Consider the following 25,297-nt stretch of genomic DNA (forward strand, 5'->3'; position numbering starts at 1 on the left):
GGGAAGCCACAGCTAGAAGATGGAATGGGAGAGGATCTCCCTGGTGCGGGTAGGGCTGAACAATGGGGCGGGGGGGATTGCGGGTACGGGAGGATGACAAGGTTTTCTGGGGTGGTAGGATTCTGGAGGCCGAGTCTCATTGCCCCGTGCCATCAGTGTCCGTGTCTTAGTAGTTGGTGGTTCCTTCTGGGGCTGTGGTGGTACTGCTAGTGATGTACTCTTCGATTGTGTTATCGTTGGTAATGATGGTTTAGGGTCCCTTGACACTCAAGTGATTTGTTTTGATTGGTATTGAGGTCCATGTTGAAGAGCATTGCTCCAACGAGCCTTTTGATCATGGTCACGAGCATGAAGATTTGCCCAACTTGCAGAGAGGGATCCCTTCTCTAAGATGGTCTAGGAGGGGCTCTGCTCTTAAGTTTACAATAGTGCATCTTATTCTCATGAGAAGGGCCACGTGAAAGTGTCCTTTATTCAAGCCACTCCCATGTTTGAGTAAGGCACTGAGCTAGAAGGTGCATTCCTTGATGTCTCAGGTCCACATACAGGAGGGTTACCACAGGCTGGATTCAAATGAAGCCTCAAGCCTCATGGCACGTTCTGTTAGGTGTTTCCAGTTAAGAGTTCTCATGCCTGCCATGTTCAACTGGCAAGGAGAGGCAGATGCTGTACTTAGAGGAGATATGAGTTTCTCCAAGGCAGCAGAGGCAGCACTGGTGATCATCGCTGAATGAAGAGGAGTCGGGAAAGGGATGCAACACAGAAGGCTGGGTGTGATTTAAGTCCTGCATCGCGGGATCGGAGGATTCCCTGGGGCAGGGAATTTTAACTATATATCTAACTATAAAAAAACTAATTAACAGGATAAAACTTTTAAATATTTCACAGGCAAGAACGTAGAAGATGATCAGTTCCAGACACTAGAAGATTCCAACTCAGGCCACACAGTAAAAAGGAACTGGAGAGGCATCGGTGCATGCTGCCCCTTACATCCTCAGTGTGGAGGTGCGGACCAGCAGACACCACTTGCTAGAACTCTGCTGTTTCAGGTGCATGTGCAGCCTTGGTGGAACACAAATAGGGACCAGAATTCAAAGAACAACTTGAGGCTGCAGTCTACATAATTTCAATACAGTATTGTGGATATTGTGTCACTAGCAGGGCACTGGGGTCTTCTTGCCATGGGTGAGGAGGGATATGACAGCAGTCTGTGGATTTAACGATAGGTAATGGGAAAATATACGTTAGGTGTTGTCTGTTGTAGATGTATGGAAAGATTGTAAAAGGCTGTAAAGTGGTTAAATTTTATAAGTAATATTCTGTCAAGGGAGTAGGCTCAGTGTTTGATCATCGGGCAAGCACAGGCAGTGGAGAGAGAGGGAGGGAGAAAGCGAGAGCACATGTGCAATGGGTGTATTGGGGTGTTTCTCAAAGAAGGCAGAGTTAAGGCTGCGTAGGCATCTACCATAACTTTGTACTTTCTGGTTTTCCAAAGTATGAGTCTTGCTGAACTCGATGTTCTGGAAGGGCACAAGCTCTCCCCACAGCATCCTTAACTTTATTCTAAAGTTTTCTGCCTTTTAATTTCCTAGTTTTTTAAACAGAAAGAAATGTTTGTTGGTAGAGGTTATTTAGACAGTTGTAGTTCTGATTTAGGTTTGTAATTGAATGCTGCTGTGGCTATTTAATAATCAGAAGACCTAGCTATTATATAGTGCTTTTCATCAGTAGATCTCAAAGACCTACATGTCATTATCTCCATTTTACAGATAGGAAACCAAGGCTCAGAGAGAGAGAGATGAAGTGACTTGCCCAAGGTCACTCAGCAGGTCAGTGGCAGAGCTGGGAACAGTCCCAATCCAGTGGTCTTTCCACTAGGCCACACAGGTCTATGTGATTCCTAAATGTTCCTTTCCTCCCACCTCTGTATATTTTGCTATAGTGAAATGGGGATAATGGTCATGCTTTGAAAAACAAAACAAAAAACAAACACACCAACCCTTAATAGAACCACATTTTCCCTAAATCTTTATAGTTCATTCTCAGATTTTTGCCCCACATGAGTTTCAAACTTCAAAGTTGCTAGAATCTGAATTTAAGGAAATGCTGTTTTTTCCCCAGCAGGCTGTATCTCAAGAACCCCTTGCTCAAGTGACCCCACATTTGGATCACTAACCCTCCCTACACTCCCACAAGGCATAGCAAACGTCAAGACAATCTGTCTAAGCAGGCAGATTTTAGAGCACTTAGAATAGCCGTCATTTAATCAGGAAGGGCTTCCCAACTTTAGCTAGCTCAGAACTGGAGCTCCATTACAATACTGCATGACATCACAGAGAGAATGGAAGGGAGGAGTTCTACACATCCATCAACAACATAGCAGGCTCAGCCATTAAAACAGCCAGTTCACCTCAATGAGATTCTCTGGAGAGAGAATACTTACTGTAGATGAAACAACAGCTCTGAGGTGTGTGAACTTCCTGTCCCCCACACTGGAGAGTTTCTGGTGCGTGTCAAGCACACCTGCACTCAGCTCCTCACCCCATCATCAGCAGCGTGTTCCTGGCGCATGCTTTAAGCATGGCTGTTCTAAACTCCCCACCTAGAAGGACAAGGCTTCCCCAGATTGTGATTCACATATGGGGGTGGGGCTCAGACACCCTCAAAAGGCAAGCTCCCCCCAAACCTGGCTCACATGAGGGGGAAGGCTGGGGGATCATATGTCCACAGATGGGCAGGAGCTTTCAAATCTTGGCACACATACTGGGAGCAGGAAGGGTGAGAGGCTCAGACATCCCTTGTCCCTGACTCACATGGGGGAAGCGGCAGGGAAGAGGGGAGGGTAACAACCCTTTAGATGGGCAGGGGGAACACACACTTGGGAGGGGAATGTGGGCTGACAGGTACCCCTGATCCCTATTCTCCCGTTCTCTTCCCAGGGTCTCATCCCTCTCCTTAGTTCCCATCACCTGATTCCCCCAACCCTTCGCCCCTTATTCGTACCTACTCTTCCACACCTTGTCAACTCCCCTCTCAGAGAGCATTTGCTTGTGTAGTTTATTCTCCTTTCAAAAAAGTTTAAGTCCCTGCTGACTATTCCGCTGTACTCAGAATACATTTCTCCAAACTAAAAATAAACTAACATTGATAGAGGCAGATAGGAGCAATATGCCTGCTTTTTTTAAACTTCAGATTTTTACCCCAACTTGGATTCAAACTCTCAGTACCTGGGGTGGTGCTTGGACTCGATGACCATAACATATTCTTAGAGCCACTCATGTCCTGTAGTGTAGATATAGTTTCACAGATAGATTACACCGTGCATGTCCAGAAAGTCTATTAGGTGCATGAATAGGCGAGTGTGCCTTAACATGCCTAACTGGAGAAGCAACCCCTTTTTGAAATAATGTTTTCATGTGATTTCCCCCAAAGGACTGCTGGGTGCCAGGCACTCTGATCAGGGTACCCTCGAGTATCTGAGGTGATGATCTGAGCCTTAGTTTGATCTCCGTCCATGAGCAAAAAAAATACGGTTGCCAGAAATTACCATCGTTTTAAGAAAAGTGTTGTTTCCCCGAACCCCGCCAGAGCTTGCATCTCAGTAACCCCTTGGTCAAATGGCCCCGTATTTGGATCACTAACCATACCCTGTGCCCACATGGAGGCATACCAAATTTCAAAGCAATCTGATGAAAGCTCAACTGTTCTAAGTGCTCTAAAATCCATACAGTTAAAGTTCAGATCTGCTCTCCATTTAACTATAGCAAAGAGGCAAAAATCTATGCATTGAGTAGAGATGTATTTTGATATCTAGTGTTTTCAGTAATAAGACCATTCATAACAAAACTCTGGATGAAGTAATATCAATATAATAGTTTAAGATATATTCTAATAGGATATATATCAATTCAGAGATCATCCAGAGATATTTAAGAAGCCAAGATCTTTAACCTTAAATTCAATACAATTTTCATACATAAACATTCAATAATCTACTTATTTAAAATATCTAAATATTTTATATTGTTCAAGCCTCAGCTTTGTCATTTCCAGCCAAGATGGCGAGCTGGATTATAGCTCCAAAAATTTGCTTCGGCACTTTTTTTTTTTACATCTATGGTTTATTAAAAACAGATTGCACATAATACTTGGATTTCTAAAACAGAATTGCAAGGAAACATCTTATATCATAGGCATTTTATTATTAAGCCTGGCCTGCTCTCAAAGGCATTAAAAACAGCCAAATATTGTTTACATAGTGGGTACCTTTTGAACAGCTTCTGTAAACTTTTCTTCTTGAAACGTTTTGAAAAACTCACACATAAATGTCTCCTTGAAACTTGACTAAAAGAGAAGAGATAAGCGTATAAATTGATGTCTAACAAGAAGTACGTGAAACAAATACATCAAGAATGTTAATATACTTACAAGCTTGCTTTTGGACAAACTTCCCCAGCTCCCCAAAGTTTGGATGGTTTTTGATATAAGAGTTAATGTTCTAGAAGTTTGTGCATCCTAAAATAAATAATTTTAGGAAACAAATTGAAGACTCCCTTTATATTTTTAGGCAACTCAATACAAAACTTGGATTTCAAAATAGGGATCTGGCAAAACGGCCATCTTATTTGATTTGTCACACATTATTTCCAGCTAGAAAGTAAAGTAAATTCTCGAGAGAAAATTTAAACATCTTCTTATACACAGGTTCATGTATTTCTCCCCTCACTGTAGTATCTTAGTGCCTTGCAGTGCATTAAACAAACAACTTGCCAGGTGTTATCATTCATTCTCATCCTCTTCTAAAGGAGAGCTGTGTGTGCGCAAAGTAGCATTTTGTTTTGGTAGGATTTTTTTCTGTATGTTTCAATGTTTGTTGGTTTTTAGGATTTTGCAATTTTTTTCTCCCCCTGCAACATACTGGTGCTAATAAATAGAGACTGGTGGGAAAATGGGTATTTCCCCTGGAAATTTTCAACTTTTTGTTGAAAAATTCAAAACCTAGTTTTTTTTAAAATCAAAAATTTTCTTTTGGTTTGTGGTAAAAATGGAATTTTCCACAGAAAGCCAAAAAAAGTTTAGTTCAAACCCCAATTTTCTGTTGAAAAATGGTTTAGATAAAAAGTTTTCAACCAGCTCTGGTAATAAGCTAACACAGCTTTACAACACTGTTTGGTATTTCTGAGAAAACCTGAAAAACTCAGTCAAATACAACTACCCATCTGTGAGAGACACTATTGATAATTTATCGTTGCTGATGAATGTCAGAAATGGAGAGTTTTATGGCTCAATCCCAATTCTTTTTTAAACTTAAAGGCATATTTATATTATAGAAATACATATATACTGTGTCAGGTTGGCTGTCTCTTTAAGAGGAGCAAGGCTCAGTGGGCCCGTGACTGAGGAGCAACATTCCCTATGACTGAAGGGAGACAGTGGCAGGGGAGGAGGCTTCTGTGTGAAAGAGTCCTGCAGCATGACCCAAACCAGATGGGATCTGACTATAAGCATCAGGTACGGGTCAGGTGGGAAAATAACCAGACCTCCTTGTGCTCAGGTTGTCTCTCTTCCTCCCGCCCATGGGCTTGGTGCAGCAGCAGCATGACCTGCTCTTGCCAGCCAACACCACCTCTGTGTTGAGTGTGCTGCAGAATAAGTCTGCCAAGGAGTCAAAGCCCTTCACTCCACACAGCATAGCAGGGGTGGCAGATGGCAGGAGCAGGGCAAGGGCACACAATTGCCTGCACATGCAACTGCTGCCGTGCCAACCCCAGGTTCAGGAGGATAGTGGTAGTGCGAACTCAGGTTCGGTGTTGGGTCAGTTTGGAAAACAATTCAACCCTCTGAGGCTTGGGTCCAGCTAGATCTAAGCAGACCTCTACTGTGGTAGGCCTGGGAAAAGGCCAACCCCAGGCAGATGGAGTGGAGACAGACTATGACCAAGGATCCACCCAGGGAAGAACCAGACTGGGTAAAGGACTCCACGGAGAAAGCCCTAGAGGTCAGCAGCTCATGTAGGACCTGGGCCTCCAGGGAGAAAATCCAGAGGATCAACACTCTACAAGGCAGCAGGTAGAAGGGTAGCCAAGGAGGGGCAAAAAGGCCATTTTGTTTCATGTTTTCTTTGGACTACAGACTTCTACTTTACATAGCCTCCCCAAACAGGCCTATTGCTGGGACTAAGAGGGAAACAGAGGTGGCGTCAATGCTGCACCGTGCCACAGTAGGCAACAAGAAGTTGAGTAGGTTGTCACAACACATACACACTTAACATGCGATTTTTCTTAATGGCTTGTCACGTGCACACTGCTATTATTCTGTCTTCCAAATAAATATTTAACCGAATTTCACTATTTACTGATTTCCAGCTTGCACATTTTAACTTAAGAGTTCAACTGTGGCCTTGGGAAATGTACTTTTTTTGCCCCTTTACGACTCCAAGTATTAATTCTATTGATGGGTCTTTATACCATATGGGATTAATTTGCTGTCACTTTGCCTATCTCTGCATAATGTCTTTGGACTAATGGCTAAATTTATTTAAGTAGATTTTTCTTTTGAAAACACCAAGTGCATGGATAATATATGTATGAAATTATTAAATATCAATTAGTCTTGGGGAGATTTCAAAGAGTTATGTTCTCCTTTATATGTAAGCAGTAATTCAATTGCTTAGTCCTATGCTTTGACATTTTCTAATATAAAATGTAGACTAAATATTTATGTACACAAATTCAGAAGGGTATGTTCCATATTACAATTATGATATAGTTACCAGATTATATGGATGGAATATGTATAATTTTTGCTATTATGTTGAACATTTAGAAATACAGGAGAGTAAGTAAAGTCCACATGAGTGCATAAATCAGAGCTACCCAATACTATCATAGAAAGCATTTCTTCCTGCAACTTCTATTTGAGAGACTGGGAAGGGGAGGGAGATTTTCAAAGGCACAAACGACATTTAGAAGCCTAACTCCATACAGGGATGGGGGTAGGAAATCAAGGGAACTGAGGTTCATAACTGCCATTTCTACTTTTGAAAAAATCTCCCGCTAAGATTTCATCTCCACAAAGAGCAGCACCTTCCTCTAATACTCCCCAAAACATATCCTCCAGTAAAAGCAGCTCCATATCATTTAAGAGCTCCCACTATAAATTATTAGCCAATGCCTCCCACAAAGCCACACAGCCATGGTTTCCTTTAGCCAGGTGTGAAAGGAAAAACCCAACCTACAGAAAATTAGTATCCTGATTTTCTTTTTGAATTGCGAGTACAGCCAGTGAAAGAAGCTTCTCTCTATACATCTTTCTATCTAAAGAGATCTGCAGATTATGAATAAAAGTGGTACAAAAAACTTTACAAAAAACTTACTGGATAGTGAGGTCGTAAATGAAAAGTATGAGGTGAGACTACAGCGACAGCAAAGAAACGAAGAAACACAAAGCTGCTCACTGCAGAATACTGTACATGAGGGTCATCTGCAGAGAAAAACCATGAAATGTAACAAACTAATCTTAACAAGGAAACAGTGAAGACAGTCAAAATAAAAACTGTAGGGAGACCGCATCAATAGGGAAGAGAACTATTTTTCTACAGAACAGAACTAATGAGGCGCATGAAATGAAAAGGTGGCAATGATGAGTAGAAAATATTCCATTATTGCTAACACTGGCTTAGTTCCCTCAGGGTTAGCAACACGGCTGCCACAGATGCTTTCACATGCCATATTGATTAGACCCTGCTCTGAGCATGTCTAATTTGCAGAGTTAAAAATGCTTGTGGCATCTGATAACCCATCTACACTAGGACTAGCATAGTGTACTAGTATATTCAGAGTTAAGGTTAAATTTACCAGGTTTCGATTTCTTTTAAGGTATGCAAATGTAGTTAAGACATCCAAACAACCTTAACTCCACCCTGTAATATCATTATGAAACCATATAAACCATGAAGCCATATAATGATTAGTACGTAAGATTTTTAGTCTCAGATTAGATAAAACTGATGAGACTGATTTCTCCCTAACCACCATTTTTTCCTCATGTCACGAGTGGGTGGTATCAAGGCTGCTTGGTGCCATAACTATTTATTTCCATACCTTAACATGTTTAGATTTAACCTTAACGCTACATTTACAAGTTTTGGGGATATTTACAATCTCTCTGATTTTTTTTTTTTACTGGTTTTGGTCTAACAGTATAGTGGGACCACAGTCTTCACTGAGGGCAGCTTGGTTTCACTGCTACTGGGAACAAGGTGAGACAGTGGTCATTTTGAAAGTACTATCTTAAACTGAGAGCATCTGTGTCCTCAGAGCCTTTGACAATAGCAGGAGAGAGCAGCCATTTTGAAAGAGAGCAGTTCTCCATAGAATTTTCTGTAACACATTCATCAGCTTCTGCTGAAGAAACAAATTTCAGTTATGAATAATGACACAAACCTTTTTTAGGATAAGCGGTCTTCACCTGTAGCAATGCATGAGATGTCACTGATTTTTAACGATACAGGACGTTCCAATAGTCTGTTTTATTCCAGTATTAAGGTCATTTGGACAGAAACCGGTCTGACACACGGTGTTAAATTTCTTAACGGATCCTTTTTTTAAAATGAAAGCTAATTCAAAACCAATTAACCTATTTAAGTTCTCAGAAAATTCATTCTGTACTCAAAGAATAAGTACTTTAATTTTGGATAGGATACATTGAATTCTTTATATGTAACAAACTATTTGAATTCCTACATTAACTGCAAAATACCCAACACTACCTTAACTATGGAACTGCATCTGGCACAATATACGTTGGAGTAGCTGTATTTTACATAGAAGCAACAGGAAATTTAGCTTCAGCTTTACAGCACGATATGCTTTTTTATAGCGGTTATTTGACTATTAAAATACTTTCAGTATTGCTTCTGCTTCAGGTATTTCTTTTGGTGGTCCCTTGAAGTTTTTATCCACATGTTGCTACTGTCTTGCAGCATTCAGCTCTGCTGCTTTGGTGCATCAAGAAATCAGAGAATCAGAAAAAGGTAGGGCTGGAAGGGACCTCCAACAGTCAAGTCTATCCCCCCATGCTGAGGCAGATCCAAGTGTACGTAGAACATCCCTGACAGATGTTTGTCTAACCTGTTCTTTAAAACCTCCAAGAAATGATATTCCACAAACTGCCTTGGTAACCTATTCCAGTGCCTAACTATCCTTATAGTTAGAAAGTGCTTTCCTAATATCTAACCTAAATCTCCCTTGCTGCAGATTAAGCCCATTACTGCTTCTCCCACCTTCAGTGGGCATGGAGAACAATCGATCACCATCCCTTTATAATAGCCCTTAAGATATTTGAAGACTTATCAGGTCCCTCCCTATCTTAGTTTTCTTTTTTCAAGATTAACATGTCCAGTTTTTTCCCCCTAAACCTTTTATCATTTTTGCTGCTCTTCTTTGAGCCCTCTCCAAATTTGTCCACATCCTTCTAAAGCCTGGACACAATACTCCAGCTCAGGTCTCACCGATGCCATGCACAGTGGCATAGTTAACTCCCACGTCTTACATACAGCACTCCTGTGAATACATCCCAGAATGGCATTAGCCTTTTTCGCAACTACATCACATTGTTGACGCATATTCAGTGTTTCATCCACTATAATCCCCAGATCCTTTTCAGCAGTACTGCTGCCTACCCAGTTAAAGCTCTTGCCACTATCCAATATTGTTTTATTACAGTATGCCAGGCAGAGAATGTTCGGTTACCAGGTTAACAAAATACACTACACAGTCTAGGAAAAACAAGAGCTGTTTACAAAACCACTAGAGAGAATAAGTGTCAATTTAAAATATTTCACTCTTGGTAAACAGCATGTGGAGATCACAAAAGATGCTTAAATGAAAAAAGCTTTTGTCAATTTCTAATGAAGAATTTTTTTTAAACACACTTACTTGGAAATCTTTTGGCAGCCAGGTGTCTCAGAGAGTAAAACACATCACACATTAAGGTAGGGCAACTTATACTTGACTGTACAATTGTATTGAATACTTTATCTACATAGTAACGCAGATTTTCCTGAAAGGATAAAGACAGGTATATTCTTTCAGAATGTTAATGTTTCTGTTAAATACAACAGAGCACTTTTTTATTCCTACAGACAAACAGCAGCATGGTATATAGGACACATTGCCCATTCATAAATACAGGTGACCTCTTCAACTATGTAATTCTAGTACACAACAGGTTGTTACTGTTAAGAGGTAATTTGGTAATCCTCACTGAATTTCAGAATTAGAAGTCCACTGGAAAGTGCACTACTGGTTTACTGCAATATAGGACAAGGATATATAATGCAAGAACACATTAAACTGCCTTTCAACAATACAGAGACCTGGTGCCAAGATGGATAAACTTCCCAACAGTCCTCACCAAAGAGTTATTTAATTTGCTGATGAAACTGCCTTCAGCAGATGTCACTAACTGGTATGGCTTAATCATAACACTGGCAAGTGAAGAGTTCACTGAACGACGCTTTAAGCATAGTTAACAGCAGAAGCAGTCAGTATATCATCTGCTGTACTAAAAAGAATTCAGATGGGGGAAGGTCGGTGATCAGTACGCATGTGAAACTTGGAAGACAGGTAATGGTTGAAATGGAGAGCAACCAGCAGGGGGTCCTCTGCTGATGCCACAAACAGAAAAACACAAGACAATACACTTTAATACTAGTAACAGTGTAGAAACAAGGTCACAAGGGAATGATACCAATACCAGAAACAGAGCATGTTAGAGTTTTGCCAGTGCTAAAATAAAACTGATCTTTATATAGCTGTACCAAACTTAGATACGAATTAGGAAATTCATTAGGGCGGAAACAAAAAATAAATTAGGACACTTACCTTGTGAACTTCTACATTATCTCCTTCTTTTAATTTGATGGGATCAATTTCACAGGGTTTAGGGGACTCGCATATCTGAGCCAATACAAATTAAAACCTTTTGGTTAATTTTTTTAAGTGACAAAAAGCACAAAGATTAACCTGTTTACTATACCAATTTTTCAACATATTCAGATATTAAATAAATCAGCTAAAAACACAAGTCCTAGACCCGAAGGGCAAAATAGTAAATAGTGTCTTCATGTTCCACAAGGAAGGAGCAGCATGCAAGGAGCCTACCCCATTCTCATGTATCTATACAAGGGCAGTCACTGTGCTTTTAGGGCAAAGGACTACTCTGCCATGATGGACCTCCCTATCCCGCAGTGCCCACCAGTAGAATCACTTAACCTGGTTAGAAGGTGGTGCAACAACCATTGCTCTTATTCTGTTCTTGCTGAAATTCTGAATGCCTGGCAGAATGTCTCCAGGAGCTTCTGCAGGGTGTGAAACAATAGCCTTGGACAAGCAACTTAGCTCATAATACTTGGTATATAGATAAAAATATGCTATATATGCTACAGAACCATAACCCTGCGCACATGCTACTGTAATATCCAAGTACTTAGTATAGTTTCTATACAAAAGAGCTGTAGGAAAGTACATATTGATGGGAGATGGTACCACAAGAGTCTCATCATACTACCGCAAATATCTGCAAGAAGACCCCATACCTCATCTAGGACTGGCTTTAAAGTAACTTTTAAGTAGTGCTTTCCCACTATTTTCATCATCTCATCAAGACATCGAGTAGCTAAGGTGTTTCCTCTGAAGATTGTGTTTACTTCTCTGTAACAAAAAAAGAGATAAAATCATTGAAACTAAAAAGGCAATACATCTAAGGAACATAAGCCTCAGAGACGACTGCTATTTAATGCTACTACTACATAAATACATGTTTAGACAGGTGTTAGAAAACATTTAATATATTTAAACCAGAAATTGCCCACTGAGATTAAACATTTGGTTTCCGAGAACACTGAGGGACAGAAAGAGAAGCAATAACCCCCCCGCCCCCCTAAACATAAAACAACAGTCATGCACTCATTTAAATCATCAACATAATAAAATTTAAAATGTACAGTTTAGGACACTCTAAAATAAAGAAAGAACTCTATGCAGCTCGTGAGAAAAATGCATTCAGAAAAAATTCCAAAACAATGAAAAACGTAGCTAAACAGTATGCTACTAAAACATAGACTTAGTACTCTTCAGCCAATAAATATTTCACTTAAGGCTGTGCTTTGGATGTAGCTGTTGACTATAAATGCAAACTATCTATATGTTGAGTTGTAAAAGAGATGTTTCTAATTTGATAAATCCAATTTAATCAGTTTTAAATTACAATGATCAATCATGATAGAAAAATATGTGCACATTAAAAACATTATGTAAGTTATCATATGAGAATTACACTTTTAAAAGTGTTAATATTTTAAAATACAACCAGATTCTTAAAATATAGGTAGGCTTGCTAGGTTCTGATTTCAAATGATATTTGTTGGTAAACATCAATTTCAGCTGACACACAAACTGACAACATAAAATATCAACAGTTGCCCTACAGCTTCCAAACCCTCACAGCATCTTGTGCCCGTAGGGATTGGTCAGAGAACCTTCTGCAGCCCTGCTGTCATGGGACTGGGTCTTTGACAGCTGAGCTGCAGAGGGCTCCCTGCACAGCCACAGGGCTGGTAACACCTGAACCCTGTAGGCACAAGGTAGTGGGAAGGTTGCAGTCCTACAGGGCAGAGCAGAGAATCCCAGCTAGGGCTGCAAGGAGGATGGGCAAGATCCATTCAGCAGCAAGGAGGCCTCCCCCGCAGCCGGGGGCTCATCCTGCGCCTTGCTCACAGCAGGAGTGTGGGAGTCGTCCCTGGACAGGAACTGTTCAGCAGCACTCTGCGGCCAGGGGCTCACTCTCATCCTTACGGTCCTGGCCAGAGATCTCTGCTCTGCAAGACCAGGACTGCAGCATCCCCTGCACCTTGTGCCCCAGTGTTGCAGGGAACCCCTTGTAGCCCTGCTGTCAGTGTGGAGAACCCCCTACAGGCCTGCTGTCAGTGCTGCCCCAACCATAACCCCTTTAATTTCCAGCAACTGTAAAAAGCAGTTAAAGATGACCACTATAAATAGTTGAAATTAGGAAAAAAAACCCCACAATTTGAATTCTGTCAAGCCTAAATATAGGCCAGATTGTCTCACCCCATGCAAAACTGGAATAAGTACTCTTTTCAGAGGTGACCTCTGTGGTAATGGAATCTATTCCTTTTCCATCTCCACAGCACATAACACCTCAGTGGCCACTACTGTATTCTCTGGGGCGGGCTATAGCAGGGTCTGTTACTTTATGTCCCTGTCCCAAAATATGGGTGCAGTGGATTGACCAATGGATATATGTAACCGCATACCAATAGGCCCTGCTGTTGGTTCTCCTGTATCAGACCCAATGCCACCAAAAGCGGGTGGTTTAAAACTTCCATGGTGCAGTTTTCAAGATGCACAGAAGGGTGTGAACTCCACATGCATGGGATCTTCACACTTGTGCAACAAAACAGTATCCGTGTTGCTTTTCAGCTCATATAGGAATAAGATCTTTTAAAACAGAATCTAAGCTGCAGACTAATGACCTATAAAATTTACAGAAAATGGCCAAACTGATTTTTAGAAACAAAAAACAAAACCCATTTGCTGTTGGACACTGTTCTAGTATGTCATAATTAGTTATGTAATAGCTCAAAAAAAAAACCAAAAACCCACACTACAGCCAAACCAGCCCATCTAAAACAAGGCTCTATGGGAATTCTGATCCTCAGCTAGAACAGTATTATCAAGTGATGTTACAATAAGATAGTCAATGGCAAGTGATTACACGTAGTTACAGTTAACTTAAACTGACGAAGAAATGAATAGTGACCATTTATCAAAAATTGATCATAAAATGATTTAAAACTCTAAAAATAAAACACCCTGTATTATCATGAAGTTATGGAAAGATGAAACATACTGAGTGTCTTTCAAGTCTAGTTCAGCCACTGCAGTGACAAATTGCACTATCTTATGGTGGTGCAGCAATAGTCTTACAAGAGGCAAAACAGCATCATATTTATCTCGACACACTTCACCCAGAATGTAGGCAGCAGAAGCAGAGACTGGCTGTAACAAAAATAAAGGTGAAACCAAAATGAAAATAGTTTAACATACTCTTTGCACATTCTGAACACAACCTAGAAAAAGATTAGATCTCTCAACAAGACTGCAGATACCATGAGTTTTGTAAGAAAACTTAGCACTAGGCCAATTACAAGTCTACAAAAAAATCTTATTGAAAATCGATATTATCTGCTCAGATTGGCTTAAATACCTTCAAAAACATTGACACCAACTAACTATTAAAAATTCTACATTTATTCAATGTAATAATATTTCTAAAGGGTTAGATTGCAGCTTTACCACAAGCCCTGAATAAATGGCAGCGTGTGGTTGCATTGCTCAAGGGTCATATCCAGGTACTTTTTTTTTTTCTTCAATAGCCCTCATCACTGTAGCATCTGAGTGTTTCACAATCATTAATGGATTTTATCCTCACAACACCTCTATAAGGCAAAGAAGTGCTATCCCCGTTTTACCAACAGGGAACTGAGGCACAAGTTAGATTAAGTCATTTGCCCAAAACCACAAAGGAAATCTGTGACTGAGCAACTAATTGAACCCAGGTCCTCGAATCCCAATTCAGTGCCTTATAAACTAGACCATCTGTCCTAGCCAATACTCAGAGTCCAAATCTGGTCTCTGTTTTCCCCCAGCTTGCTCCAGGGAGAAAGTAACTGGTGAAAGCCTTGTAGCTGTTACAGATTACTTTGCCCTCTTCCAGCTTTGTTGTACTGGCCAGGGCTAAGGTTGGGGACAGGTGTGGAGTCAACGTACTACCCACCCAGGAGGAGCACGAACAGTGGCTTCACAGGCTGCTTACACAGCCATAGTACAGGTAGACTACAGAGGAGAAGGAGTCACGTCTCCTTACTCCCATAAAGAAGCACATGCGGAAGGTCATAACCTGGCCCTAGATCTGTTGACTGTTTCTTCTAAAACAAAAAGTACCTGAACATCTGGTGATTTTAGCAGCAAATTTCTTAAAGAAACATAGTACTCAGATGGAAGTACATAGTCTTCAGTATAACAAACATTTAGTCTAAGTGATCCCAGATCATCAGTTTTAGAGGATTTGTTTCCATTTTCTCTTGGTTGTAGTAAGTACCTGAAAACAACAAGGCAACTGTAAAATACTATGTTAAAAGTTACTGTTTAAGTAACTAGATTAATATCACAGTATGGTAAAATGACAATGAAATTTTCCAGTGTACATTAATGCATCAGTCTGAATCTGGCCCTGCTGTCAATGGTTTTAACAAAGTTAAGATAAAAAGACTTCAGAATTAGATATGGGTAATTAAAGGAATTTAAAAAAAATCTTTAACTGAAGGTAGGAGCATTCAGTACACCATCAGGACATAATGCAAAGCATACGTTTTCTCAGGTGAGAGTTGTATGGAATAATAATCTTTGTGGGGGTAGGTGGATAGAAGAGGGATTGTTAAAAATGCTGATACAGGTTTATTCACCATTTTTAAAAAATGTTTTCTCATTTTAAATCTAGGTTACATTTATTCTAACTACCCATTAATACTGCTACAAGATGAGTAGCATTTATCTGCAGAAATTACGTATGGCCTAGAATTAAACAAAAACAGAGCAAAAAAGTGAAAACTGAAGAAAAATATTCAGTAGAGAACACATTACCCAAGCAAAAACTAGGATAAATTTTATTTTGAAAGTACACAAAAGCAACTATGGAAAAATCATGTTATAATTATATTATATATAAATTCAAAAATTGCAAGCTGGAAAAGCACAAACAGAAGGAGAATCTGAAAACCTGAAAACCACAGGATTTTATTCCCAGTCTCAAAGTCCCAGAATTGCATTTGATTAGAAAGTAATCCCAGGGTTCTGGTTTTTCATTATGATTCTAATGTTGCTTTTTCCTATTCAGTATTATCACTGCATAATTATTACATGATTCTTTCTTGGCTTTTTTCTGTAATTTAATTCTACGCCAACAGGTGGTGCAGTTGCATAAGTGACATTTTGATAATCAAAGTAATATCTTTATCATGTCAAATAGGACAACTTTAATATCAACTATCCCACACCAAGATTATACTGATTTTCAAACATCTTGTACAAGTACACAATTGTATTTTTACAAATCATTGTTTTAATGTTAGATGCACCATACTTAAAGGTGTCATGCCAATGTATAGAGTGACTGATTCAGCCTCCATTGCAAATCAGGATTCTGAAAAATACTTATTTTCCCAGTACTCAGTTTTGGAGGCACTCCCTTATCTGTTCTGTCTGCTCTAGTCTGGCAGACTTCTGGAAAGCCCCCCAAAAGCTTTCTGCTGTTCTCCAAAAGCACAGGCAACATTTCTATAAATTAATAAGGGTCTGTTACCTATTTTTATAGGGTTTAAACTCTGTTAGTCAAAAATCTTTACTAATGGCCTAATCCAGCCCCCTTCAACTCTAGTTTTGGGGATTTAAGTTACACAAGCTGCAACTTTGGCAGGTTCCAGTGTGATTGGTGGTAAAGTTTCTCATGTAACTCAGCAGACACATAGATCCCAGGCACAGCCATATGTGTTGAGGGGTGGCTCTAATGCAGCTGGTGGCTCCCACTATCTTATCTCTTCTACCTCCAATATGCACGAGGGGAGTAGTTGGAACTCCAGCTTCCACTCAACGTCCCTTGTCAGGCCTGAAGGCATATAGGGGGTATAAACTTCATACCCACCTTCAGTTTCTAGGCCACCCAGGCCATTGGAGCCAGATGAGTTCCACAATGGAACAACACTGTCAGGTAGTCTGGGATGGTTACCCCCAATTGGGTAATAGTTTACAATAATAATAAAAAAGTGTCTGCATTTAACCATAATACAATGTATGTGTTCCTTTATTTTCATGTCCACATTAGCTGAATTTGTGCTTTTGTTTCTCTGATGCATAAAGGAGGTCTGAATGATATTTCGGGGGGGAGGGGGATTTTCCCCCCCTTCTTGTCTTTTAAGATTAAAATTCAAGAATCATCTACTCTATTAATAGAACTAACAGTGTGACACTGGAGCTACCAAGCAAGGGTATGTCTACACTAGGAAAAGTGGTTGTTAGTGAACACATAGCTAAGACTGGAGAGACTAGACAATCACTCATCTCAGATCTGTATAGTATTGAACTATGTAGATGGGTAATGACTATACATTCCAATTTGCTTTAGCCTAATAATATAATGTTCAAAATAAAAATGTATAATACAGAATCTGTATAATCAGATTTATTTATTTCATGGCTATTAATTGTCTTTCCCCAATTCTTTTCTCTCCCCCCACCCCATCCATTTTGTGTGCGCGCATGCACACAGACAGAAATTTCATGGATTATAAACTGCAATTAGAAAGCAATGACTTCTGAATTTCCGAGCCTTCATTTCCCCCTGCAGATGTGTAGTTTTATAAGAAAAAAAATAAAGATTTACACACACAAAAATTACACCCTCATTAGTAAGCTATTAGTCAGTGGAGCACCTGGAAGAAAATATTTTACATTTAGTACCTAGCATATGCTACATTACTGTATCTCAGAGGAAACAGTAAGATGGTTTTTCTTGCTCTTTGAACCATGACTAAGAATTCTAACATGTACTATAAAAAACGGCTACTAACCTTTCTGTAACTGTTGTTCTTTGACAGGTGTTGCACGTGTCCATTCCAATATAGGTGTTTTTAAGTCCTGATCAGTTCCTGGAATTTTTTCCCCCTAGTGGCATCTGTCGGGTGAGCTCCAGTGCCCTCTAGTGCCATGTGCAGCACTGGTATAGAGGACCCTGCGCCTCCTCAGTTTCTTCTTATGGAGACTCCGATAAGAGGAGAAGGAGGGTAGGTTTTGGAATGGACACGTGCAACACGTCTTGAAGAACAAAACACAGTTACAGAAAGATTAGTACCTGCTTTTCTCTTCTTTGCACGCTTGCACAAGTCCATTCCAATGTAGGTGACTCAAGCAGTAGCATAGGAGGTGGGCTTGGAATTCAAGAACAAGCTGACTGCAAGACTGTGCAATTCAAGTTAGCATTATCTCTGGTGTGCTAGGTAATGGCACAGTACGTTGAGAACATGTGCACCGAAGACCAGGTTGCTGTCCTCAATAGGGATTTATGCTAGGAAGTGGCTGAGGAGGCCAGTGATCTTGTGGAATGAATGGTCAGGTAACCTGGAGGTGGAATGCCAGACAGCTGTTAACATGCATGAATGCATGATGTAATCCAGGACAAGATTCTCTGGGCAGAGATGGGAAGGCCTTTCATCCTTTCTGCTATTGCTATGAACAGCTGGGTTGATCTGCAAAACATCTTGGTGCTTTGCATATAGAATGCCAGGGCATGTCTAACATCTAAGGAGTTTAAACGTTGCTCCTCCCTGCTTGCACACTGCTTTGGGAGGAACACTGGTAGGAAGATTGTTTGACTGCAGTAGAAGATGATTGTACATGGGGGCTCCGATGTGAGGGCATGGATTTCTGAAACCTTTCTGGCCAAGGTGATGGACACTAAGAAGGCCACTTTTCAGGAGAGGTGAACCAACAAGTACGTTGCCAGCAGCTCAAACGGGGGACCTGTAAGAGCTTTGGTAAGACAAAGTTTAGGTTCCAGGGAGGAATAGGCTCTCTTACCTGGTGGTATAACCTTTCTAGACCTTTAAGAAAACGGATAGCCACCTTGCGTGAAAAGACAGACCAACTGTTGACTGGGGATGGAAAGCCAATATCACTGCCAGGAGAATTCTGACTGAAGAAATAACCAGACCTTGTTGCTTCAGGTGCAAAAGGTACTCCAATATGAATTACAATGAGGACTGTGTGGGCAGAACTCTGCTTGGGAGGATCAGATGGGAGAATCACTTCCTTTTTGCAGGGTTTTCCACTGCCTAACAGAACTCAACAGTTGCTCCGAGCAAGCTTACTCCTCAGGATTCAGCCATGGAGCTTCCAAGCTGTCACATGGAGAACTGAGGTTGGGTAGAGCAGCCAACCGGGGTCTCAGGTCCGTGAGTAGCAGAAGCAGGTGCGGGGTCTCCATTAAGAGGCCTAACAGGGTGGTGAACCAGGCTGCCTGGACCATGCCGGGGCTATGAGAATGGCCTATGCCTGGTCCCGCTTGATCTTCATCGGACTCTTGTGTGTCATCGGGATGGGGAAAAGGCATAATACCGGTGATCTATCCATGATGGTAGGAAGGTGTCCATAAGAGACGCTGGAATGTCGCCTGGCAGGGAACAGTACTGGTGGCATTTCCTGTTGTCATGGGTATCAAACAGGTCTATAACGGGAGTCCCCCACTGTTGGAAAATGCCCTTTGCCATTGTTGGATCATATTAAAGAAGTTCTGTATTAAAATCACAAATGAGTTTGATTCCCCATCGTTTAAATTCCAGGGTATTACTAATTAAGAGGTCTCTTGGTTTTTGGTACTGTTTCTCTCCCTCTATGTGTGAATCTCGCAAGCTGCTAATTGCGTTAGTACATTCTAAGACACAGTCTGTTCTCAAAGCAATTCTTTGCAACAACAACTATTCACACCGAGAGATACTCAAAGCAATACTCTTTAACAATAGAAACAGCACCCAGAGACTCCCTGCCCTTTTGTTGTATTCATCTCGCTCTGTTAACAATTGTGCTTAAAATAGAGATAGACGTATGTATGTGGATAACAACTGAATAATCAGGGAGGTGCCAGCCTAAGAATCCAGTGTCCATCGGCTGAAGGCGGCGTCAAGTGGAAATAACCAGAGGACCCCCGGAGGGCAGACTGGAATCCACCCAACAACCTCAAGAATGGGAGAACCAAAGAACAAGATAACATCTGGCAGCACAGAGCTGTCAGGAATGTGACATCTGCTGATTGATTCAGCAACAGCATGATGAAGCAATTCCCATAGACTAACATAGGAAGAAATTCCTATAAAAATGGACTCTGGAAAGTGAGAACTTTGGGGTCTGATTCTGCAAACCAACTTCCAGGAGCATCAGATGTGCATCTGACAAGGCCCTGCTCCCGCCTCATGTCCAGGCCACCTGGCCAGTGGCTTGACATGAGCAACTCTAAGGCTGGTAACTATGACAACAATCTTGCAGAACCTGTGTGTGTGAGAGTGTGTGTGAGAGTGTGTGTGAGAGTGTGTGTGAGAGTGTGTGTGAGAGAATGAATGTGTGAATAAATATGACATTGAATGGAATGTTATAGCTATAACTAACTGCTTACTATGATTCTTTCTGTATTCACAATAAATGTGGTATTTTGCCTTTTCCCCTTTAATAAGATCTGGCTGGTTTTTATTTTATTGGTATAACACCATGTCCAGCCAAAGGGACCATTCACGGTGAGAGAAGAAAGATCTGCTGAGGTGATCCACCAGCTGGTTCTATGCTCCCCGGAGATACGATGCCTTGAGATGGATTGAATGCGTTATGCAGAACTCCCAGAATTGGATTGCTTTCCGGCACTGGGGGGGGGGGGGGGGGGGAACCGTGGGGAAGGAAACAAGCTCCTCCCTGGCTGTTTATGTAGAACATGGCAGTCGTGTTGTCTGTAAGAACCAAAATGATTGATTGTAATGCGGAGCAGGAACGCTTGGCAAACTGGGGACGACAGGCCTTGAGTCCCAACAGTCTGAAGTAATGTTCAAAAACAGAGGGGTAACTGGATCCTATACTGTGGGGACTGAGATGTCAACCTCAAGCATCTTGTCAAAAAGAGTGTTTCGAGCTCCCTGAGTGTCTGGAGACGGCCTGCACTGGCCCTACTGTGGAAGCCAGTGGAGGAGCTCTATGCCTGAACCCCGTTCTTCATCCTCTGCTAGTCATAAGACCATGAGAACATAAGAACGGCCATACTGGGTCAGACCAAAGGTCCATCTAGCCCAGTATCCTGTCTTCTGACAGTGGCCAATGCCAGGTGCCCCAGAGGGAATGAACAGAGCAGGGAATCATCAAGTGATCCATCCCACCGCCCATTCCCAGCTTCTGGCAGATAGAGGCTAGGGACACAATACATGCCCATCCTGGCTAACAGCCATTGATTGATCTATCCATGAATTTATCTAGTTTATTTTTAAACCCTGTTATAGTCTTGGCCTTCACAACATCTTCTGGCAAAGAGTTTCACAGATTGACTGTGCGTTGTGTGAAAAAAATACTTCCTTTTGTTTTAAACCTGCTGCCTACTAATTTCATTCTTTTGTTATGAGAAGGAGTAAACAACACTTCCTTATTTACTTTCTCCACTCCAGTCATGATTTTATAGACCTCTATCATACCACCCTTAGTCTCTTTTCCAAGCTGAAAAGTCCCAGTCTTATTAAAAGACCTGTCTAGAAGGCTGGACAAAGTAATGGCCTGTCTGTTGGGGCCTGTAATGCTTCCTAGATGCAGCTTGGGTATACAGCCCCAGGGATTTCAAGGTCGCCTAAGAATCCTTAAGCCCGTGGAGCCTAGCATCAGTTTGCTCCAAAAAGAGAGAGGACCCTTCCAAGGGGAGATCTTGAAGTGTCTGTTGTACCTCCTAGGGAAAGCCAGATGATGGCAACCATGAACTTCTGCCACATGATCACTACTGTGGCCATAGATTTGGCTGCAGAATTGGCCGCATCCAGGACAGCCTATAAGGAGGCCCTTGTCACCGTTTTCCCTTCCTCGATCAGCAAGGAGAACTCCTGTCCGACATCCTGAGGGAGCAAGTCCTTAAATTTTTGCATAGCCTCCCACATATTGAAGTTACAGTGACACAGCAGAGCCTGCTGGTTTGCTGTGTGAAGCTGTAGTCCTTGCAGCCAAACAGCTCTAACTTTTTTGGGTCCTTTGCCTTAGGTATTGTGCCCGATTGTCCCTGTCACTTTCTCTTATTGTCAGCTGCTACCACCAGGGATCCTGGGAGAGGATGCAAGTTCAGAAACTCGTAACCTCTGGCTGGTATGAAGTACTTCTGCTCCATATGCTTTGCCGTGGGAGGGAGGGAAGCAGGGGTCTGCCACACCACCTTAACTGGGTTCATGATAGCCTCGTTAAGTGGTAGAGGCACCATCAAGGGACCCGCTGCCGACAGAATGTCCGATAGGCTGCGAACTGCCTCCTTGATAACCTCCATCTGTATGCCTAGATTGTAGGTACTAGTACTTGCTTTAATAAATGTTTGTAAACCTTGTGATCATCTTGCAGAGTGGACACACTCGCTGCCAATACAGCCTCATTTGGGGAAGAGGAAGATAGGAACAGCTGAGGGCCTCCACCTCTCCCTCCAGATTGACCAAGACCTGCAGGGCCTCCTCTTAAGGCTTGGTACCAGAGTCTGGATTTGGGGGTGGGGAGGGGGGTGTCACATGGCAAAGCACTACAGGCGCTCTGCTCTCTGAGGCCACCAAGTAGGAGCACCTGAAGAGTGCACGATGAACTTTGGGGAACCCCCAAAGATTCCGAAAAGGCCACTTCAGAAGTGCCAGCCCCCACGGACCCAGTGGCCAATTGCTTGGTGGTACCCCTGTGCTTGGGGCCCATGGCAGAGTAGGAATGTCCCAGGGAGTAACGTGGGCGGCTGCAATGGCAGGAAGAGTAGGATCCCACTTCTGCCTCCAAAGAGTCCCGGCGTGGCAACCAGGGTGGTGTGGACCCCCTTTGTGCCAGTGCCATGGTGAAGCCTGTGATGAGGCTACTGTGTGGGGTTTTCCTGCTAGAGGGCAGTCCCGGTACTGGCCTGGCACTCAACGGGACTGGCAGCACAGAGTCCTATATGGCTGGGGATGCAGGAACCAGCAATGAAAGTGCATCCCTGGCTGCCACAAATGCCTCTGGAGTTGACAGTACTGTGAACTGATTGGCAGTGCTGCCAGCGCAGGAGTCAGTGGAGCCTGTGTAGGTACTAGTGCTGCTGGTATTGGCTGTTGTGGTGCCAGGGTGGAAGAGTGACCCGACACAGATCTTGCTCTACTCCAGTCCCCATCCCTGCTTGACTGTGGCACCAGGGATTGCCACTTCTTCGGCTGCTTCTTATGTTTCTTCTTGAGCATCGGGGGTGGGGACTGGTGCCGAGACTCACAACCAGTGGGGGGAGCGCTTCACACCAAACTGAAGTACTTGGTACAGAGTTTGAGTGTGGCTCTGAAGTGGGATTCAGGGCTGCCTCCAAAAGAAAGACTTTCAATCTCACCTCCCAGCCCTTTTTGGTGCGAGGTTTGAAGTCCTTGCAACTCTGGCAGCCGTCCTTTCTATGAGACTTCCCCAAGAACTTGAGACAGTTGAGTGCAGGTTGCTCAATGGCATCCATTTGCTGCAGGAAGCATAGGGCTTGAAGCTGGGTGACCGAGGCATGCCTCGGCACTGGGGAGTGAATGAATCTCACTGAGCGTAAAGGAGTCCAACTTAAAAAAAGAAACAAAAAAAACACCCACCTATCGCTACTATAACAACTATACACACTAGAAAAGACGACAAATAGCAGAAAAACGACTGGAAAGTTAGCTTGAGGCAACAAGAGTAGTTCCAGAAGTTGTAATGGGTAGTCAGAAGGAACTGAGGGGGTGCAGGGTTCACAAGGTCCTTTATACTGGTGGTATGAGCACGTGGCACCAGAGGGCACTGGAGCTGACTTGACGGAGACCACTAGGGGAAAAAATTCTAGCAACTGTGGTTGGGGTGTGCACACACCTACATTGGAATGGACATGAGCAAGCACTCGAAGAACAACTTATACTTTCTGCATTAAGGAAATCAGTGTAGTACAGGGGTGGGCAAACTATGGTCCATGGGCCAAATCCAGCCCACCAGCCATTTTAATCCGGTCCTCAAGCTCCTGCTGGGGAGCAGAATCTGGGGCTTGCCCCGCTTCGGCGCTCCAGATGGGGAGCAGGGTTGGGGGCTGCTCCATATGGCTTCCGAAAGCAATGACATAGCCCTCCTCCGGCTCCTACATGTAGGGGAAGCTAGGAGGCTTCGCTCTCCACGCTGTCCCCACCCCAAGCGCCACTCCCACAGCTCCCAGTGGCAGGGAACCGCAGCCAATGGGAGCTGCAAGGGTGGTGCCTGTGGACGGTGCAGCAGGCAGAGCTGCCTGGCCGTGCCTCCGCGCAGGATCCGGAGAAGGTACTTGCTGCTGCTTGAGGTAAGCGCAGCCCAGAGCCTGCACCCCTGAGGCTCTCCTCACACCCCCGCCCTGATCCTCCTCCCACCCTCTGAACCCCTCAATCGCAGCCTGGAGCACCCTCCCACACCCCCCACTTTCCTACCCCAGCCCAGAACCCTCTCCCACACCCTAAACTCCTCATTTCTAGCCCCACCCAGAGCCTGCACCCCCAACCAGAGCTCTCATCCTCTCCCTCACCCCAACTCCAATTTTGTGAGCATTCATGGCCCACCATACAATTTCTATTCCAAGATGTGGCTCTCGGGCCAAAACGTTTGCCCACCCCTGATGTAGAATTAAGTTTTCTTTTGGTCCCTTATTTCTCACCATGCTTGGAAGGAATCATTTCCTAACACTTTCACTGGAACCTTAATTTCTCCTAGGAAGACATCTTGCACCAGGTTTCCATTGTTCCATAGGTCAATCCTGAAAGTTAAAACATTCTTTTTAATGTTCTTGCAAATTATAAGGATAAAAACCACCAGCAGATTCCAGATCATCAACAACAACCACCCTGCATCACTAATTCAGCATGCATACAGACAGGAAATATTAGGATTGTTATACCAATCTAGTAAAGTCAAGAGGAACTTGAATGGCTTATTAAACCCACGAAAGGCAGCCATGGAAACAAATTTAGACAGTGAAAGTTAGAAATCACAGACTTTACATCAGTAAAACATAGTGATACTGGTTGATGCGTTTTCTATTTTGAACAAAATAAAATGGAATGAAATTACTGCATTTCCTTTTCAGGTGTTTGCAGTGAACTTTTACCAGTGTACTTATATCCCTATTTTACTGCTGCAAGTAAAACTTGGACAGACTGCAATACCACACTGACGCATGCGCTTGTTTTTTCAGACAACAGCTTGAATATTCAAAACCTAAAGAGCTATCGCTCCAAAGACATGCACCTGGATTGGATTCGATTACTTCTTACCTCTGACATTTCTGTTAGACAGCAGATAGGTTAAGAAGAACAAAAAAATTAATGCTAGAGTTGTTGGGGCATAATTGCTTTTCTATATATATTTTCATCTATAATCCTACACACTGTACAAACTGATGGGTCACATAAGTAAGA

The 25,297-nt window shown here is 42.4% G+C and overlaps 1 protein-coding gene across 5 annotated transcripts in view; it reads right to left on the minus strand.

Moving 5' to 3' along the window:
• The window catches only part of RASA2 (RAS p21 protein activator 2), a 113,797-nt gene that overhangs the window by 10,986 nt on the left and 77,514 nt on the right, over positions 1-25,297 (minus strand). For all 5 annotated transcript variants that reach the window (XR_013347109.1, XM_077826369.1, XM_077826368.1 and 2 more), the window contains exons 9-17: positions 24,538-24,636; positions 15,027-15,183; positions 13,933-14,081; positions 11,600-11,714; positions 10,887-10,961; positions 9,939-10,062; positions 7,376-7,482; positions 4,429-4,515; positions 4,267-4,344 (exon numbers count right to left, since the gene is read on the minus strand). Coding sequence is in view for 4 of the 5 variants with exons in the window: in XM_077826369.1 (XP_077682495.1) it covers positions 4,267-4,344; positions 4,429-4,515; positions 7,376-7,482; positions 9,939-10,062; positions 10,887-10,961; positions 11,600-11,714; positions 13,933-14,081; positions 15,027-15,183; positions 24,538-24,636 (991 nt within the window). In the remaining variant the exon portion in view is untranslated. The remainder of the gene's footprint in view (positions 1-4,266; positions 4,345-4,428; positions 4,516-7,375; positions 7,483-9,938; positions 10,063-10,886; positions 10,962-11,599; positions 11,715-13,932; positions 14,082-15,026; positions 15,184-24,537; positions 24,637-25,297) is intronic.

This window comes from Eretmochelys imbricata, chromosome 9 (genome assembly GCF_965152235.1).
Source record: "Eretmochelys imbricata isolate rEreImb1 chromosome 9, rEreImb1.hap1, whole genome shotgun sequence".
NCBI classification, from domain to species: Eukaryota; Metazoa; Chordata; order Testudines; family Cheloniidae; genus Eretmochelys; species Eretmochelys imbricata.